At 42.0% G+C, this 20,250-nt stretch overlaps 1 protein-coding gene across 2 annotated transcripts in view; it reads left to right on the forward strand.

Annotated features, from left to right (window-relative positions):
• The window catches only part of Lgr5 (leucine rich repeat containing G protein-coupled receptor 5), a 135,003-nt gene that overhangs the window by 53,975 nt on the left and 60,778 nt on the right, over positions 1–20,250 (forward strand). For both annotated transcript variants that reach the window (XM_075954390.1, XM_075954389.1), the window contains exon 2: positions 10,535–10,606. In XM_075954390.1, the coding sequence (XP_075810505.1) occupies positions 10,535–10,606 (72 nt within the window). The remainder of the gene's footprint in view (positions 1–10,534; positions 10,607–20,250) is intronic.

Raw genomic sequence — 20,250 nt, forward strand, 5'->3', positions numbered from 1 at the left:
AGTGAGAACCGGTTCCCAGAGGAACGATCTGGGCAGTAACAAAACCCAGGGTTGTGTGGCGCAGTTGGAAACTCCCGAAGACCAGTAGTTTATACACACTGCTCTGTACATCTGTGGGTTTATCTTTCCTCGTAGGGCTCAGTACCCTGGAATAATAACAGAGAAAACAAATTCTGGTGTTTTTCCAGAGCTGGGGTTTTGCTAGGAGACTGAAGAAAAGGATGAGAGATAAGGAATTCAGAGCATCTGGTAGACTGTGAACCAGGTGATGGGCGCCACACGGTTCAGCACAAGCATGGATTTGACACTTCAGGCATCCAAGAACTGGCCAAGAAATAGAAAATTAACTTGGAAAGACGGAAGTTTGTGTCCTAAACGTGAGGGTCGGTTGAATGGTGTCTTGAATGGTGAAAACCGTGTAAGAGAAAACTAATTCAGAAATGGAGACAAGAACATAGGTTAAAGCAGATCTAAAGAGTCTGAAGCGCTTAACCCTCAAAGAGTTCAGAAGCCCCCAGAAGCTTTGAGTCCGGAGTCAGAGCCATCCCAGGCATCCTATTTTGCTGTTGATGCAGGCTGAGTCCTGCAAAGAAAGGTACCTCCTCAGGCCCTCGGCTCTGGGCCAAACCACATTTGCCAAGCCATTCATCCTTTTCCACAGTGACCACAGGGGAAGAGCTCTTGTTTTTTAAGTCAGCAAGCAAGGTAACATATTCGCTCTGCCTTATGTATACATGCGTATACAATAGGGGCATTTTGAATTGCCCCTATTGCTTCCCTCCCCCATCCTCTGCAACCCCCTCTTCCTGACCACCTGCCTCCCCCACATCTGCTTTCACGTCCCACGTATTCCACTTCCCCCACACACCTTAAAATCTCGTCCTCCCCTCTCATGATGGCCTATGCTGCATCTGCGTGCACGCACACACACACACACGCGCACACACACACACGCACACACACACAATTAATTTCTGCACTGTTAAGAGTTACTTTTCGGAAAGTCCTTGCCTATGCCTATGTTTTGAAGTGTGTTCTGTGTTTTCCTTCATCGGTTTCAGAGTTTCAGGTTCTACTTTAAACCTTGGAGACATTCTGAATTAACTTTTATGCAGGGCAAGAGACAGAGATCTAGTTTCATTCTTTTACCAGTGAGGATCTAGTGTTCCCAGCCCAAGGGACAGTTCACAAGACTGTCCCTTTTTTCTCCAAATTTATATTTTCACCTTAGTCAAAATTTAGACAGCTGTCACTGGCTGAGTTTATTTCTGTGGGCCTTTTTTGTTGTTCTTTGTTTATTGTTTGACATTATTATAAATACAGTTGTTTCTTTTCTTCTTTCTTAATAGCTTCACTAGTGCTGTGTAAAAGGGCTCCTGGTTTCTGTGTGTTGGTTTTGGATCTTATTACACTGTAAAAATTGTTGATAAGATATAAAAGATTTCTGGTGGATTCAATAAGGTCTTTTAGGAACAAGATTATATTATCTGCAAATGGGGATACGTTGACTTCTTTTCCTACTTTAAATGCTTTCCTTTCTTGCTCCTGTGTTGACCTAGACGAGACTTTAAACACTGTTGAATATGAGCAGCAAGAGTGGGTACCCCTGTGAATTTGGAGACATGTTTTCAGGTTCTTCCCACCTAATGTAACACTGGCTTTAGGTTAATTGTACATAGACCTTTATGATGCACAGCTGCATTCCCTCTATTCCGAGATGCTTCATGGCTTATTGGGAAGAGATGTTGAACATTGGTGAAGATCTTTTCGGCCATGAAATGATCATATGATTTCTGTCCTCAGCCTATGTGCAGAACTAACTTATTGGTTTATATATGGCAAACCAACGTTTCATTTCTAGAATGAAAGCAACTTTGTCATGGTGCAGAATCTTATTATATTCTTGAAAACAATTTTAAGGTTTTCATTGCTATGTGACAAGTTTTGAGTCCCTGGAATGTCCACTGATAAGTCAATCAAACCAAATTAATAAATCCAGGTTTAATGAACAGAGCAAGCACTCTTGGGTGACCCTCAGGAGGGCGGGAGAGAACTCATAGCAAATATGGCAGCCAGGTCTTAGGTAGCCTATAGGTGTCTTCTTGAGCAGCCCCCAGGGGAGGAGCTAACCCTTGGTGGACTTTCTGAGGGAAGGGGCTGCTGCTTGGTGGAGTTTTTGAGAGGGCAGGGCTTGGAACAGGAGGAGTGAGACCTAAGCGCGGAATGGGGCCCCAAGCTGTAGATCCCCAACATCCCAACATTTTGGGGAATATGGATGCCAGTAGGGCTTCCGCCTAAACATTATGGTTTAAATGTATATTCACCAGGGAAATTGATCGATAGTTTTCTTCTTGTTTCATCCTTATCTGGCTTGGGGTCAGGGTAACACAAGCTGTCTAGAGTAAGTATTCCACCCATTTCTATTTTATGGAGCAGTAGGAGTATTTGATACAATTCAATAGTGAATACATCTGGTCCTAAGTTTTTCTTTGTAAAGATAATTTTATTAGTGCATCAATTCCACTGATTTTTGTAAATCTATTTAAATTATTAATATCTTCTTAATTTGATAAGTCAGATGTGTCTAGGAATTTACCCATTTTTTTCTAGATTTCCCAGTTCTTTTTTTCTTCTTCTTTTTTTGGTTTTTCTAGACAAGGTTTCTCTGTAGCTTTGGAGCCTGTCCTGGAACTAGCTCTTGTAGACCAGGCTGGCCTCGAACTCACAGAGATCCACCTGCCTCTGCCTCCCGAGTGCTGGGATTAAAGGCGTGCGCCACCACCGCCCAGTTCTTGGGAATATATTTTCAAAGCATTCCCTAATGGTTCTCTGAATTTCATGGGAATTTTTTTTTTGCAATATCCACTCTGATTAGAGTGCTAATTTGTTTCTCCTCTGTTTTTCTTTTATTTAGTTTAGCTGAGTGTTTGTCACTGATTCAGAAAAAAAAAACTTGCTTTGATTAATTGGATTGTTCTTTTAGTCCCCATTTTATTAGTTCTCATCCCAATCTTTACTGTTTCTTGCCACTTATGCATTTGGGTTTAGCTTGTTCTTATTTTTCTATGAATTGCATCATTAGGTTATTTACTTGAGCGCTCAATCTCTCTGTGTCTCTGTTTCTGTCTCTGGGTTTTATGTAAATTCTCAACAGTATATCAAGAAGATAAAAAAATTAATTACATATGCACCAAATCTTGGAGTTCCCAGTTTTGTTAACAACACTAGTGGATGTAAAGTTGTGATAGATAGTTCTGATATGCTCTTTGAACTGGCATCTCTAAAACTGCTGGGGCCTCTGCTACAACTGGGCTACACTTTCACCAATAATCTTAGGCTCTCTTCTTGGTGCCAAGCCTCAACTTCTCTTCATGATCCCTTCATTCCTGGGCCTTCAACTGCTTCTGACACTGTACCTTCACTAATGTTCTCTCCTGGACTCTCCCAGTTCCAAGCCTCAGCTACTCCCCATAACCCTTTCATGCCTTCAAAATCCATACCACCCGAGTGAACTCTTACACATGACCAAGTCCAGCTGCCGGCACGAGACACACACAACCTTGGCCACCTCTGGAACCCAGCTTCTAGGTACTGACTCGCAGGAGACATGTCAGTGGTACTGGCCTTCTCTTTTTTATTGTTGTTGTTTTGGCTTTTTGTTTTGTTTAGAGACAAGGCTTCTCAGCATAACATCCTGCTGTCCTAGAGCTTGCTATGTAGATCACACTGGCCTCAAACTCACAGAGATTCACCTACCTGCTTCCCATGTGCTGGGATTAAAGGGATGCCCAGCTTACTGATCTCTCCTTGATCACCTCTAAATTCTCACCTCCAGCTGACCAGCATCAATTGGCCCAGTAAAGCAAAGCTTCTGCTTTAATGGTTCTGGGATCTTGTTAATCACAGCTGATTCTTCAGCCCCAGCTAGCCAGAACCACAGAAGCTTAAATCAAAATAGCAAATGGCCCTGAGAGAGTCTTGAATGTTCCCTCTGAAACTTCACAAGCCAGGCCCCCATCTTCTGCACTGCTCTCAACATTCCTATCTTCCAAGCTCCCACAGAACATCCCGCAAAGCTCTCAATGCTCCATGGCTTTTTTAGCCTAATGTTCCAAAGTCCTTCTACAATCCTTCCAAAACGATAGCCAGGCCTGTCACCACAATACCTCACTCCTGGTTTGTCTTAGTAAGGGTTTCTATTGCTGCAACCAAACACCATGACCAAAAAGCTAGTTGAGGAGGAAAGGGTTTATTCAGCTTATACTTCCATGTTGCTCTTCCTCACTAAAGGAAATCAGGACAGGAACTCAAACAGGGCAGGTATATATGGAAGTTTCTTGTCCAAATCGCCTGTTTCCTGCCCTAGTAACTGCTTCCAAATTACCATACAGAGACTTAATATTATTTATAAATTCTTGGCCAATTAGCTCAGGCTTATTACTAACTAGATCTTTTTTTAATATTTATTTATTTATTTGTTATGTATACAATATTCTATCTGTGTGTATCCCTGCACGCCAGAAGAGGGCATCAGACCTTATTACAGATGGCTATGAGCCATCATGTGGTAGCTGGGAATTGAACTCAGGACCTTTGGAAGAGCAGGCAATGCTCTTAACCACTGAGCCATCTCTCCAGCCCCTAACTAGATCTTATATTTGAGCTTAATACATATTCCTTATTTATGCTCTGCTATGTAGGAGTACCTTTAGTAGTGTGGCACATTCATCTCCTCCTCCTTCTGTGTCTGGCTAGTGATTCCTGACCCCACCCTTCTCTTTCCCATCATCTTTAGTTTGGTCGCCCCGCCTACACTTCCTGCCTGGCTGCTGGCCAATCAGCATTATATTAAACCAATTTGATTGACAAATCTTTATGGTATACAAGAGGATTATTCCACAGCAGACAGGAGGCTGGAGTCAGGAGCAGAGGCAGAGACCATAGAGGGGGGCACTTCTTACCGGCTTGCTTCCCCTGGCTTGCTCAGCCTACTTTCTTGTAGAACCCAGAGCCACCAGCCCAGGGATGGCACCACCCACAATGGACTGGGCTCTCCCGTGCTGATCACTAATTGAGAAAATGACTTAAAGCTAGATCTCATGGAGACATTGCCTCAACTGAGGCTCCTTCCTCTCTGATGACTCTACTTGTGTCACAAAGCCGGTCAGTACAGGTACTAAATGCTGCTTAAATTTGGACGTTCACTTGTTTCTTTAGATTTGGAAAATTTATGAAATAATTTTAGGTTTTGTGCCCTAAAATGCAATCTATTTTTAGACATAGTTACCTGTACTTCTGAAAAGAACTTATATTCAAATTCTTGATGGCATATTAATCACATCAATATCTACAAGGTCTGTTTGATCTATGGTATGGTCTAAAACTGGCATTTCCTCACTGATTTTTCCATTGGAATTGCCTATCTAAGTAAGAGAGTACTGTGGTGTTCGAATGAGAATGGCCCCCACTGGTTCATGTATTTAAATACTTGGTCCACAGTTGGTAGACGTGTTTGGCGAGGATTAGGAGGCATGGACTTGTTGGGAGAGGTGTGTCACTGGGGGTGGCCTCTGAGATTTCAAAAGCCCACACTCTTGCCAGTTAGCTCTCTCTGCCACACGCATGTGGGTGAAGAATAAAGCTCTCAGCTACTGCTCCAGCACCATAGCTGTCTGCCTGTTGCCGTGTTCTCTGCCCTGACAGTCGTAAACTGTAATCCTCTGGAACTCTACAGAAGGTCCCGGATTAAACACATGAACTGCCTTAGGGTGGGTGTTTCATCACAACATTATTTTTTTTGTGTGTGGCTTTTCGAGACAGGGTTTCTCTGTGGTTTTCTTTATTCTTCTCCTCGGCTCTTTCCATCCCATGGGTTCTTAGGTTTGGTCTCTGGATTATATTCCAGAGTTTGGAGATATTTGATTTTCCTTCTCTCACTTGTATTTTCTTAACCTTTTCCCCGTCCCTGGTATTGTCTCTCCTGCCGTGTCTAGTCTATTAGTGATATATTCCTTTGTGTGTTTAATTTGGCCCATTGAGCTTTCCATTTCTCACATCTGTGCTTTGTGCTTGAGTTTTTGTCCAAAAAAAGAAATCTCAATTTCTGTGATAAATTTCTCTTCCACATCAGTAACTTCGTTTTTGTGTTGATGATTTTCTCATCTATTTCCATAGCTTTTTTTTTCCTCTGTGTTTCTGGCTTTAGGCTAAAGATCATGAATTGAATTTATCTGCTCGTTCGTATCCTCTTTAAAGCCACTGACTGTTTTTACGAGTAAGTTTTTAGTCTTCAACGGGAATTTTGCTATTACACTATCCTTTGGGAGAGTCATGCATTAACAGTTGTATTGATTATCAAGTTGACAAAATCCAAAATCGCCTAGGAGATAGGCCTCGGATCCTGTTTGTGAGGGATTTTCTTAATTGGGTTCATTGATGCGGGAAACCCTACATGCGACAATGGGATGTGAGCGGCATCATTTTGAGGGCTGGACTGTATACTGAGCGAAAAGGACAGAGGTAGCTGAGCTACATGTACGTACATGTTCATCTGTCTCTCCGCTACTTTACTATGGCTATAGTTTGACCAGCTGCCTCAAGCTTCTCCCATGGTGAGTTCTGGTGTGGTGGTATGCTATCCCCACAAACTGTGAAGAGAAATAAACCCTTTCCCTCCTTTTCTAGGTCGCCCTTTCGCCCTTCTGTTGCTAGGATAAACACCGTAGCAAAAAGCAACTTAGGCGAGAAAAACCTTACAGTTGCAGGTTATAGTTTCTCACTGAGGGAAGTCAGGACAGGAACTAAAACAGAAACGATGAAGGAATTCTGCTTTCTGTTTTTGCTCTCTCACTGGCTCGTGCTCAGCTCGCTTCACTATGCAGTCCAGAAACACCAGCCTAGGGATGTGCTTCCCATGGTAGACTGGGCCCTTCTGAATCCAATTTTAGCAGTCTAGAAATATGTCTCCACAGATATGTCCAATACAGATATATCTGGTAGAGGTGACTGATTCTTACGTTGAGATGTCCCTTTCCCAGGTGACTCTAGGTTGTGTTGGGTTGGCAAAAAAAAAAAAAAGTTAATCAATACTTGATACATCCCTCAAATTATTTCTATCAGAGTACTTTATCACAGTAGGAAAATAAACTAAGATACCTAAGTTTTTCATATTTCTTATATTTCTGTGATTCAATTTGTGTGTCTATTGATCTGGACATTTCTTCTAATTTAGTGTAAGGAACTTGTTGTTATACATTCTATTTTTAAGGGCTCAACCCATAAGTACCACTTGTGGGGAGTCTTCTGCCTCCACTCACCCCTCCAGGGCGTAGTGATATTTTGTTTGTGTTTTAACAAATAAAGCTTGCCTGAAGATCAGAGAGCAGAGCTAAGCCACTAGGGGCCAAGGGGTGGTGGTGGCTCACACCTTTAATCCCAATACTTCGAAGTCCCAGGCCTTCGATCCCAGCACTAGGGAGGTGGAGACAGACAGGGATATGGCTGGATGGAGAGAGGAATATAAGGTGGGAGGAGACAGGAGCTCAGGTCAGTCTGAGGACAGGATCGCCCTTGTGGTCTGAGGACATGGTAGAGGTAAAAGGTCTCTCTAGTGGCTGACTGAACCACTTCTCTGATCTCTCAGCTTTCAGTCCCTAGTATCTGACTCCAGGAGTTTTATTAGGAACAATTAAAAATCATGCTACACCATGGTCCTAAACAGCTGGAGCTATGTTCAGCTTAGGTTCCCCTCCCCCATTGTCTGTCATGGTTTTCTCAGAACTCTTTAGGCATCCTATCAAATTTGTGAGTTTCTAAAGGTCTTCCTTTCTTCCTCTTCTTGGAACCAGGGTCTACTTTTTCTTACTCTGCTTACCTTCGCTGGGTCACACAAAGGCAGCTCCCTCTCCAGAAAATATTGTTCTATAGTTCTTCTCCACCATCAAGAGGGAGTCTCTCTGCTAAGCCATCCATTTGAGAGAAGGATTGTTTTGCAGGCTAGCAAGGGCTGTGGGTGGAGTGGACGGCTGAGGCCATAGCATAGAGGATAGCCTAGAATAGGAAGACAAAGAAGCATACCCGATAGACAGTGATCAGTATGAGAAGGACCTGACCCACAGCAGCTGAGAACAAGGAAAGCCAGATGCAGAAATGAGTTTTAGAGTAAAATGAACATTGGATGGATCCTAGGAATGGGGGTGATGGGACGGGGAAGAGTAGTGATCAGTTTATTTTTCAATGTATTCTTTGAATAAAGCCTCACCATCTTAATGGCCAATTATGATTTGTCAAATAAAAAAAAACAGAAAGAGAAAAATGAATTTTCAAGGGTAAGACATGGAAGTTATAGAAACTCTTAGAAAAATTTCTATTTCATTAGTGTGTTATTTACTTTTCTTGTTGTTGTTTTTGTTTTGTTTGTTTTTTTAAAGATCTATTTATTTATCATATATACAGTGTTCTACCTGAAGGCCAGAAGAGGGCACCAGATCTCATTACAGATGGTTGTGAGCCATCATGTGGTTGCTGGGAATTGAACTCAGAACCTCTGGATGAGCAGCCAGTGCTCTTAACCACTGAGCCATCTCTCCAGCCCACTTTTCTTGTTGTTATGAGAAAATAATTGATAAAAGCAATTTAAGGAAGGAAGGAATTATTTTGGTCCACGGTTTGAGGATGCAATTCATGATGGCAGGGATGTTGTTTCCCTGGTAGCAAAGGTATAAAGCAGTTCATCACACACCAAGATATGGCTGTCTCTGGGACTGTCGAGTCTTTTTAGAGATTACAGGTTCACTGTGAGGTATCCAGAAACCACACTGATGTGTTTAACCCATTACTATTTGGTAAACACACACACCCAAAATGAGACTCATTAATTTGGGCTATCAAGACAATCGCAGAAAAAAATCTAATTTAAAAAAGTACAGACATATTTTACTGTACATTTTTGTCATTGTTTAGTTTTAAAGTAGTACGTATTTGGCTATATTGTTGTACACTAGTAGATATCAGAATTAACAGTAGTTCCAAAGTTTCCACACTCACAGATTTAGCAAAACATTGTGTCTCCCTTAAACATACTTGTTACTCCTTTTTTGCATGTATAAGTGTGTTTCTGTATATGCATGTGTATGCATATTTACACGTGAGGCATACATGTATGTGCACAAGCAAGTATGTGTGCTCGTATGTGTGGAGACCTGATCGATGACATTGGGTATCTTTCTCGATCACTCTTCATTCTGCTAAGGCAGGGTATATTGGCAAACCTTGAGATCCCTGATTCCAACTTATCTAGCTAGCCAGTCTATACCCCCGGTATCCCTTCTCTCAAAGCCTCTAGAGTTCTAGAAGTGACTGCCATACCTGCCTGGATTCTACATTTGGGTACCGGGAATTTGAACTCTTGTCCTCATGTTTACATGACCAATACTTTGTCCACTGAGCTATACCCCCAACCCCATGTAGGCTAATTTAAAAATAACTCTCCACTTTATAACATTGCTGAGTTATTGCTAGCATCTGATGAAACAGCTTCATGATCAATATCTACTCCGCCCAGTAATTGCAGTGGGTATGTGCATTTTCACAACAGGAATAATTCAGATTGTAAAGAAAGTTAGAGTCTTAAGATGAGCTTTAAGTAGGGAATCCAGATCTGATGTTAAGACAACATTGGTTCTCAGGATAGGGGAACGGGTCACTTCCTACCCAAACCTGCAACAACTATACGAAGTCTGAGGTGGTCTTGGTGAAAGTCTGCCCCGCTGTCACCCTTTGGGTTTCTGTGATACAGATAGATTAAACGAGTGATGCTGTGCAACATGTGAGAAACAGTAAAGAAATAGATAAAAAAAAAAAACAGAATAAAATCTAATTACACGCACTTTCACTTAAACACGAAAATTGATTGAGTTCTGCCCAAAGTGGCGCGTTGTTTCCTGTACCAGGAACTACTGTGCGGCCCAGCAGGAAGTGCGCGACAGAACAGGATCACCTTACACCCTCGTTTTATGGTTCATTTCACTTACTTAATGCAGTCTGAGAAGCTGCAAAAGGAGCAAGGTCGAAGAGGGACGAGGCTTTTTGTCTTGCTTTGTTTTAAGTTCCTTTCAATCCAAACGTGTGTTTTTGCAAGGTGCCTAAAATCCCAGGGAAACGGGGCTTCTAGAGTTGCCAGGTGAGGACGTTGCTCTTTGTCACGCAGCGGAAAGCAAGACGCAAAGTTGAGTTACGTCTGCTTCCTTTTCTGTCCTACGCGACAGCATTTTAAACGTGAAGAATGACAGCTATGCCCATGAATGGGCTAAGTAATCTTGAGATCCATAAAAGCACCTCCTAGAGCATTTAATTCGAGACGGAGGCCCTGACATTGGCGGGTTATAGATTTAAGATGGAAAATGACCATTCATTTGTCAAACAGAGGAACGAGTTCATTTTACTGTCTCGCTTTTAAATGTGTGAACCGAACAGCTGGATCTCCTTGCAGTGGCGTACCCTGCTCCTCACACGCTGTCTGTCTTCCCCCCTCCAGGGACCTCAGTATGAACAACATCAGTCAGCTGTCCCCAAGTCTCCTCCACAGCCTCCGCTTCCTAGAAGAGCTGTAAGTACCGCTGCTGTCTGGCTGCATCCAGTCACTGCTGAACACATTCCCGCATTTGTCTCTCCTACGTGCTGTGGGAACCAGATGAAACGAGTTGGGGAAGCTGTCAGCACCAACAAGTGCGGCACATGAGGAAACACTTAGGAGGTGGGGCTGGGGGGAAGAACGGCTGTGATTCTGGAAATCAAGTTATAAAAGAGTTTACCATGAGGCTACAGCTTTCTAAGGTGAGACCGAGCCAAACAAATTAAAATTTTTAAAGCGAAGGCAAAAAAAAAAAAAAAAAAAAAAAAAAAGCTGGATGGCTCTCTGGAAACAGTTAAACAGCAGGGTATTAAAAGTTTGAATACTGGCTCATGTTTATTAAAATAGCGAGTAAAGTTATAATGAAAACCAAAAACTGCTGCTTGGTTCGGCTTGGGACTGGGAGAACTGAGTCCGCATTGCGCCGTTCTAATCACTTTTAATTCCTATTTCCCTCCTTTTAAATTTAGCTGCCCTCAAGGCTTCAGCAGAGAAAACACAAAAGTCAGAAAACTTAAGAATGGAATCCTCTAAACTTGCTATTAAAAAAAAATCTTTAAGGAGAAAGATAAAATTAGTTAATGATACCCAGAGGAACTTGATTAAGTCCAGCGATCACTTTCCAGAAGATGAAAAAGAGTTGTATAAACCAAAAATCTGCATTTACAAACTCATTTGATCCTCTTCCCCTGTTGAGTGATGGAAGCTCTGCGCCCTCATGGTCCCTGCAAAGGCTGCTTGGCACCATCGGTTGGGTAAATCCTCTGACTGTTGATTAAAGGGATTGTTTCGGCAGTGACCCCTTTTGAAAATACATCCTTTATAAACCCTAAAGTCGGGGTCCAATTTGAGGAGTAATTTGAATCTTCGGTGCCCCACATGATCCACCATGGGAGGTGGAATGTTCTGTCAGAACCAAGTTGGATGACATTGATCATTGCTTCAAGAGGATAGCGTTCCCGAATTTTCCATTGCTAGAGCTTTATCTACTTCTTTTTGATGGTGCTGTAGTTGAAAGAACGATTGTGTTCTTATTGCTAGAAAGAGTTGAATGTAACCAATTGGTTGTCAAGTGGTGTGAGGAATCCAAATATTAATTTATATAGCAAGACGTTTGTCATTTAGAGAATCTATTCAGTCTGTATACAGACTCCTCTTTCAGCCTCTCTGTGCTCTGTCAAGTTCACTTCCATGGTTGCAGCTTAGCCTTCAAAAAAAAAAAAAACCTAAGAACTTGGCTGTCTTAGTCATGACCTGTGCATAATTAATGATAAAGTTTTGAAAAATAACCAATTGAAACACTTAAGAGGAGCTTCTTATACATAAAAGCATTATGTTATGGTGGATATACATGCCTGTAATGATTACTGTTAGTAAATTTCAAACATCGGAGCTATTTGCTTAACTACAAATGTCTTATTCTCCTTCCCCTGTCTTATTCTCCTTCCCCTGTACAATTAAGTTGCAAAATTTAGCTCTCTGTGTCTTCATATTTCTAAGATAAGAATTGTGTATCGTTTCCTCTTTTTAATATCACAAGGCACAATGCTTCCTTTCTTCCCCAACACATACCCCAATTTTAGAACACAAACTGAATCAATAAATAATTCACCTCCCCAAGGACTTTTAATAGAGCTTCCCCACGGGTGACTTAGCTCATTCAAAAGAACTCCTCTTTCTTCTTGAGGTAAATGTTAATTCTGTTTCAAGGGCAGTTTGTCAAAAGATAATTGATGGGGAGAAAAATCAAACTAAGGGGAGAGGGAGAGAAAAGAACCATTCTAAAATGTGGCTTTTTATGGATATTTATCTCTCTGTGAGCTCAGTCAAATACCTTGGTCGTAGAACCACAGAATTCCACAATTGAAGGTGACTCTTTAAAAATTATTCCACCCTCTTTGTCTCTTCTGGAATGTGATCTTCTGAGCTGACTGAATGACAGAATTTAAGGTTAAGACTTGAACCCCATGAGATGGTTCAGTGGGGGAAAACATTTGCCACCAATCCAATCCCCAGCCCCCACATGGTGGAAGAAGAGAACCAACTCCACCAAAATGTCCTCTGTCCTTCACACACCAGCATATGAGTACACACACACACACACACACAAGCATATGAGTACACACACCCAAACACACACAAGCATATGAGTACACACACACACACAAGCATATGAGCACACACACAAACACAAGCATATGAGTAACACACACACACACATAAGCATATGAGTAACACACACACACACACACACACACACACATACAGACGGACGGACAGACTAACGGAGTATACAAAGATGAGTGGGTAGATGGGAAGAATCTGGGAAAAGTTGGGGGAGGGTTAAACATGATCAAAATATATTATATGAAACAAATTTCATTAAAAATTTTAAGATAAAAAAAAAGACACAACAGGGGCTGGAGAGATGGCTCAGAGGTTAAGAGCATTGCCTGCTCTTCCAAAGATCCTGAGTTCAATTCCCAGCAACCACATGGTGGCTCACAACCATCTGTAATGGGGTCTGGTGCCCTCTTCTGGCCTGCAGACATACACACAGACAGAATATTGTATACATTATAAATAAATAAATATTTTTTTTAAAAAAAAGACGCAACAAAGGCTGCAGATTACTCAGGGGTTGAGAACTTATTCTGCTGTTGCAGAAGACACAAGTTTAGCCCCCGACACCCACACGTATCCACCTATAACTCCAGCCCCAGGGGACCCAATACCTTCCTCTGGCCTCCACAGGCACCTATATTTACACACACACGTCCCGACACAGACACATACACACCCAAAATTAAAATAAAATAAAGCTTTTTTAATAATGAAAACTTTTTTTTTTTTGAGACAGGGTTTCTCTGTAGCTTTGGAGCCTGTCCTGGAACTAGCTCTTTTAGACCAGGCTGGGCTCGAACTCACAGAGATCCGCCTGCCTCTGCCTCCCGAGTGCTGGGATTAAAGGCGTGCACCACCACCACCCGGCAATAATGAAAACGTTTAATAAAAATGTTTAATAGTAAAACATTTAATAATAAAAATGTTTTAATAATAAAATTAAAAATAGAAAAAACAGAAAAAAGGGAAGGAATGCAACAGCAAATGCTGATAGGGATGCAGACAGAAAGGAACACTTACACGCCGCTGATGGGCAGGTGGACTGGTCCACTCTGTGAACACCAATAAGGATGGTTCTTAAAAAGCAGAACTAGATTCGGCATACGACCCAGTTCTACCACTTCTGGGTATCCGTCCACAGATTCTAGGTCAGTGTAACAAAGGGATAGTTGCACATCCCTGTTGTTTTGCAACAGACTTTTCACGATTGTCATGTGACAGAAGCGATGCAGGTGCCAACACCTGAGAAAGGTGGCTGAGGAAGATGTGGCAAATGGACACAACGGCATGGTTTGTAGCCACCAAGAAAACGGAAGTTTACATTTTGTTTACATTATGTCATTTACAAGAAAATGGATACAACTTTAGATAATCATATTCGGCAAATTAAGCCAGTCTCAGAGAGAGACAAGTGTGTTCTCTCATTTGGGGGACCTAGATTTTAGATAGTCACATACAACCATGAATGTCTACATAGTATATGTATATAAAATGATGGCAGAAGTAAAATTGTCCACAGGAACAAAAGGGGCAAAGGGGAGTGGGGAAGGATGATCAGAGAGAGGGTTTGAGGTGGGGGTATGCTTAACATAAAATGTATGCTTGTGTGAAAATAGTAAATTAAATTTAAATTTAAGAATAATAGTCTTAGAGCAAAATTTAAGAATAATAGTCTTAGAGCAAAAACGGTCAATGATTTTGTTATAAATCCTCCTACTCCATCCTCTTACCTCCTAAAGGTAGAAAGTATGGATCCTGGCTAGCAAAAGAGACAAGTTGGTCGATGTCAGAGCTAAGAGCTTGGCTCAGGTCCCAACTGAGATTCCCAGTGACTTTTCCGAGCTGTGCTTGGAAGGGAAAAGGAGACTGGGGAGAGCTATGTGTGCACGGCTCACCTAGGCTCTTCTCAGCACGTGAAGTCACCAAGTGCAGGCAGGACTTTGCACGATCGAACACCTTTAACTCAGTGAAGGGGAACGGAGACTATCTATGCTGGGTATGCATCTGTGGGCCATGCCTCTGTCGCTCTGTGTGGGCGAATGGGAAGGAATGCACGAAAAGGCAAGAACTGCAGATCCAGGAGCTAGGGGTTCCGGTATATGGACTGTTAATCCCCTGTGCATTGCCTCTGAGAAAGGCACCGTCACAGTCTGGAAGAGGAAAGTCTGACATGGTCCAACAGGCCCAGAACTTTTGCTAATCCCATTATATGTTAAAATACATACTAAACACCGTGTATATAAACTGCTGGCACAGGTGTTCAGAAGTCAGTATGTATGTGGTTTTATGACAGCGAAGATATCGCTGACGAGACAGCAGTGTTCCAGCCAGCTTACTTAGCTCAGTGTTGTCTCTGTAGCCAAACAGATTGCTGTAGATAGCATCAACAAGAAAATCCCATCCCAAACGTCTTTAAAATCACTGCTAATGAAGCCATGTCAATATCCTTCCCCTTTACTCTAACTACGCAGCACATCGCTTCCCTAGTTGACGTCACTTAAGAGTTATAGACAGTTCGCTATGCAGACAGCTGGGCTTTGCCCCTCATCCATCTCTGAAGCTTAACAAAACTGCCAAAGTAGACAACGTAGAGATACTTACTTGTGGTGTTAATTTTTTTAAGTGTATCTTTAGGTAAAGTGTTTCTTTGGGGCAAATTTTTCAGGAAAAAAAAAAAGCTATCATGGGAAATGGTATCCCTCTCTCATTCTTGACATGCAGAGACATTGATGTCGCCATTCACGTTGGCACATCCAGCCCTTTGTTTGTTGATTTATGCTAGTGACTTGGTATGCACCGGGCCAGTCATTCACTCAGCATGCTGTGCTAGCACTAAAAAGAGTGGGAGGAAATAAAGAGCCTTTTCCTGAATGTACGGAGTCTGTTTCCTGGAGCAAGGTGCACAGTGCCTACATCCAGAAGCCCAGGACACCCTGACCTGGCTGTGCTAGTCGCTGGGCCTTCGGTGACATTGCTAAAACCACTCTACCCATCTTCCAGGACGTTCCTGAGAACCAGATGACATGATGTTGGAAGGATTCGGGCAATCGACAGCTTGCATTTTGAGTTGTCATGAATGCAAACACCATTTTAGCCCTTTCTTGTTTCATGAGCCCAATTTTGTAGGAAACCCCGGAACCTGGGATCGGTAGAGAAAGGGCTTTGACTGTTTCCTGCTTTAATAGCCAAAGGTGGTGATGGCCGATTGCTCTTGACCGAATTCTAAGAGCCTGAGCCATCGCTGTATTTGGCACCAACACGCCTTCCTCCGGCTCTGCTCCCTCCGTCCCGCTGAGGACTTCATGTTCTTCCTTTGTGGGCAAACAAAAGATTCTGCTGCATTTGGCTCTCTAAGCAGGGCTCAGACCTCAGGAGCTAATGGCATATGGTGTCTGTCGTTGGCATCCACACGTTAGAGTAAACTTAGATTGGAATTCTGATTATACCGGGCAGTTGTTTCCATTTGAAATATTCTGAAGTGAAGTCTTTATTTCCAGCTTGCATCTTAAAATCTTCCCAGCTTTTAGTGCTATTGGAATCCAATAGTCGACCCGCAGAGAAACATGAGCGTCTCTGGGGAGGTCTGCTTTTAAGTAACCATTGTTCCTTGGAACCATTTGCTTGTATTATGGTTGGCTTTGAAGACCTCTACATAAATAGTAGATATCTATTATTACAGATGAAATTTGGAATGAGCGATACCACCAAGAATTCTGAAGTGTGATCCACGCTTGCTATTTTTACTCGCTCACCACATTACTGAAAATGGTGAGAACTGTCCTGCCTGTCTTTTGAGATTTTTTTTTTTAAGGAAGAACCGTAGTAAACGATAATACCCACCACCATGCTCATGACCAATCATCACGTTCTTCAGCCTTATCCCAGTCCCTTGTGCACATAAAGCTGACAATTGTTTTTAAATTTCACACCTAGAACCCAAAGCCATGTAGCTGGATATATATAATTATATATTTTACATTTATTGGCAATTAGAACACTATCTAAAAAGTTTTCCCTCTGCCTTTTCTTCCGTATTACTGTAACATTCCTTTATCCTCCATCCTCAACTCCCCTGATATATACAGATGGCCAAATTTCTCTACTTAATTTTATCGTTTCTTTTCTTTTTTCTTTCTTTCTTTTTTTGTTCTTTTCTCTCTTTTTTTGCTTTTTGTTTTTGTATTTTCGAGACAGGGTATCTCTGTGTAATAGTCCTAGCTGTCCTGGAACTAGCTCTTGTAGACCAGGCTAGCCTTGAACTCAGAGAACTCCACCTGCCTCTGCCTCCCAAGTGCTGGGATTAAAGGTGTGCACCACCACCGCCAAGTTATCATTTTTTTCTTAGTGTTTTTGCATCCACCACTCAACATGTGGAGTATGTGTGTATTGGGGGGAGGGGGGTGGCTACTGGGAGCCACAGAAGGAGACATTAGACTTGCTTTGAGATATTCAAATCTCTACCCATGAGGAATTTAAATTGAGCAAAGAGGCTGATACTTCACAAATTGTGTCAAGGACAGTGAAGACCACATACATAATTTAGACAAAAAGTAACAAGGGGTGGTAAGGAAAGTCTCTGTAAGGAGGCGACCCCTAGAACAGGCAAATGTTCCAGCCATCAAGAGCATTGGCTGCTCTGGTAAAGGACTTGGTTTGGTTGCCAGCACCCACATGAAGTTTCACATCCACCTGTAACTCCAGTTCCAGGTGATCTGGCACCCTCTTCTGGCCTCCATGGGCTTTGCATACACATGGTACACTTACATACATGCAGGCAAAACACTCACATACAAAAAATAAAAAATACATGGAAAGGGAGATCTCGTAGAGTCCTACCACTCAAGAAAACACACCAGGCAGCTAAAGAATTCTGAGAACAGGGAAATCAGCGACAGGGACGAGCCCCTTAATCATCATCTAATACCAAGTGGTAATCCCTGAAATCATAGACATACAAGGAACACCAAATGGACTCAGCAGGGTATGTATATATCTCTGTGAATATATACAGAATAATAACAAAGAAAAGCAATTTGAGAAGGAGATGGGGAAAAACAATCTGAGAGGGACTGGAAGGAAAAAAGGGCATGAGGGAAACAATGTAATTATAATTTAATTTTAAAAATAAGTAAGTGCATTTAAAACATAAAGGTGGCATCCAAACTAATATCAGACATTGGGGAGAGTTGATCCTACAGCTGAAATAGAGAATTTCAAATTACAGAGCAGCGACAGCCGAGACCCTGAGAAGTCAAAGGGTGCAACGTGTTTGTGGAAGCAGGACAGAGAGCAACAATGAGGTGTGGGAGAGGAGCAAAGGCCAGATCCTGCAGGACCCATCAGGCCATATGTGGACTCAGTATGAGCAGTGTGAAGCCATTGGATGGAGAGATACACGCATGTAGCTAGTGAAAAATATTATTTTTATTTTAAAAGATGTATCTGATTTCTGTGTGGAAAATGGACTGAAGAATTATGGAAGCAGAGAGACTCATTAGGGAACCAATAAAACTAGGGGGGCAGGAGAGTTCAACAATAGTTGCTATGTGTACAGTTATCACCCAAATTACTTGGCCAGATTTTTGTGGTGGTGTTTTTTGATTGACAGGTTCTCCGTATGGTTCTCAGTATGTGCTCCCTGGACAGCAGCAGCTGAGCCATTTTACAATGTACTCCTCATCTAAATTTATCCTTTGTGCTTTGGGAAATGCAAAATCATGTGTCCTCCCCAGCCAGTAAATCAGAAACTCTCGAGACTCAGCTCAGGAAATTGTCTATAATATGCTCTTGCGGTGATTCTGATGTCCGGCAAGTTTGAAGACTTCTACTGTACAGGTCAGGGTTTCTAGTGACATCAGAATTACCCAGAATTCGTCATACACTCTGGGCTCCATCACAGAAGGCCTTCAGGTAGACAGTGGGTAGGAGGAGAAAATCAAGAATGTGTATATAGGATTTTCCCAGGTAATGAGCATCCTGCTTAACTTAGGTCGCACTGTGATAACTCCAACTAGCATGAATTTAAATGCCACCTCCCCCTACTGTCCTCTCAATCAGTAATATGTTCAGAACCAGAAAAATCCATAGCCACATTTCTGGCCAGCTTTCTTCTGCCTTATGTTCTTTTGCCCAGCACTGGCATTATCTAAACTTCTCTTAGGCTCAGTTTACCATCTCTAAAGGTAGATAAATGGTGTCTTTTGTCTAATTATAACAATTAAATTCCTCCATAAACGCCTACCCTTTGGGAATTGCCTAGTAAAAAAAAATGATAGTATATGTTCACAATGCATTGTATGCAGCTTACTGGAAGGATTCATGATTTTTGAATTTCAATGTTATTTGTAATACAAAGGGAATATCCTTCTATTGTTTCTAATCTAGCTACATAATAGCTAACTATCTGGGAATCATTGTGCCAGATATGAGGTAGCTATAGCCAGTTGTTATCTTGATTGGTTGGTTGTTAATAAAAAATACCTTTGAGTTCCTGGTTCTGTGTGGGCAATAAGATTCTTGACCTTAAGAGTCGGCCATCTAATCAGATCGACTACACATCAAAGGGCAGAAGATGAAGCTTTACAGGCAGTGCTGTGTAGAACCTATCTGCAGACCAAAGTGGTTAAGGCAGATTTCACAGAGGAGTTGAAACTGAACTTCATGAGTCTATGGTTGAGAAGCCACAGTCCGATGCATTAAAGATCTCCTAGCCGCCCTGGGAGAGTTTCACCTATCCAGTCCAGAAGTCTTATTAGCCTTCAACAATTTTTTTTGCCCTTGAATCCTGAAATACGAACATTCTTTATCCTTCTTAATAATGAAAGTAACTCCACATTTTGTGAATACATGGTCCTTAGACCTTTAGGGCTGGTTTTGGGAGCCGTTTGGCTGGTTTTGACCAATTGAATGTGCTTAGCTCTCTGAATTGGGGAAGTGGGGGAGTGGCTATCACAGCTTTTAGGCCTCATGATTGATTAAGGCATACTTGGAAAGACGTTTTATTCTTTACTGGCAAGAAAATCAACTGAGACGGTTTTGTCATCTTTATAAGTAATATGACCGAGTTGTCTGCAACAAATGTGACCTAAGATACACCTAGAGGCATCGGTAGAAACTTCACACCTAAATGATACTTTGACAGTGAATAATCAATTCAGGTAAGTTACAACCCAGAAGAATAAAAATAAAATCAGAAGTAGTAAGGAACTACTACCACCAGTATAGAAAAATCCCAAAGAAGGAAACGATGGCAGACAACTGGAGGTCATTACAAGTCATCCAGACATTCAGGGTGGGGAATGCTTAACCTTGGAAGAATCCTGTTTTCTTTCCCTCACCCCCTCCCCTTAATGAAGGAAGAGAAGCCAAAGAAGTGAGTGATTCTCAAAGAAAAGTGGTTTTCACAGCAAGTTAGTGAGAGGAAGAACAACCAAGAAGGGAAGGAGGGAAAAGAAGCCGAGTAACCCAGAAGTCAGAAGTTCATATAAGAGCCAGCC

This window comes from Microtus pennsylvanicus, chromosome 20 (assembly GCF_037038515.1).
Source record: "Microtus pennsylvanicus isolate mMicPen1 chromosome 20, mMicPen1.hap1, whole genome shotgun sequence".
NCBI classification, from domain to species: domain Eukaryota; kingdom Metazoa; phylum Chordata; class Mammalia; order Rodentia; family Cricetidae; genus Microtus; species Microtus pennsylvanicus.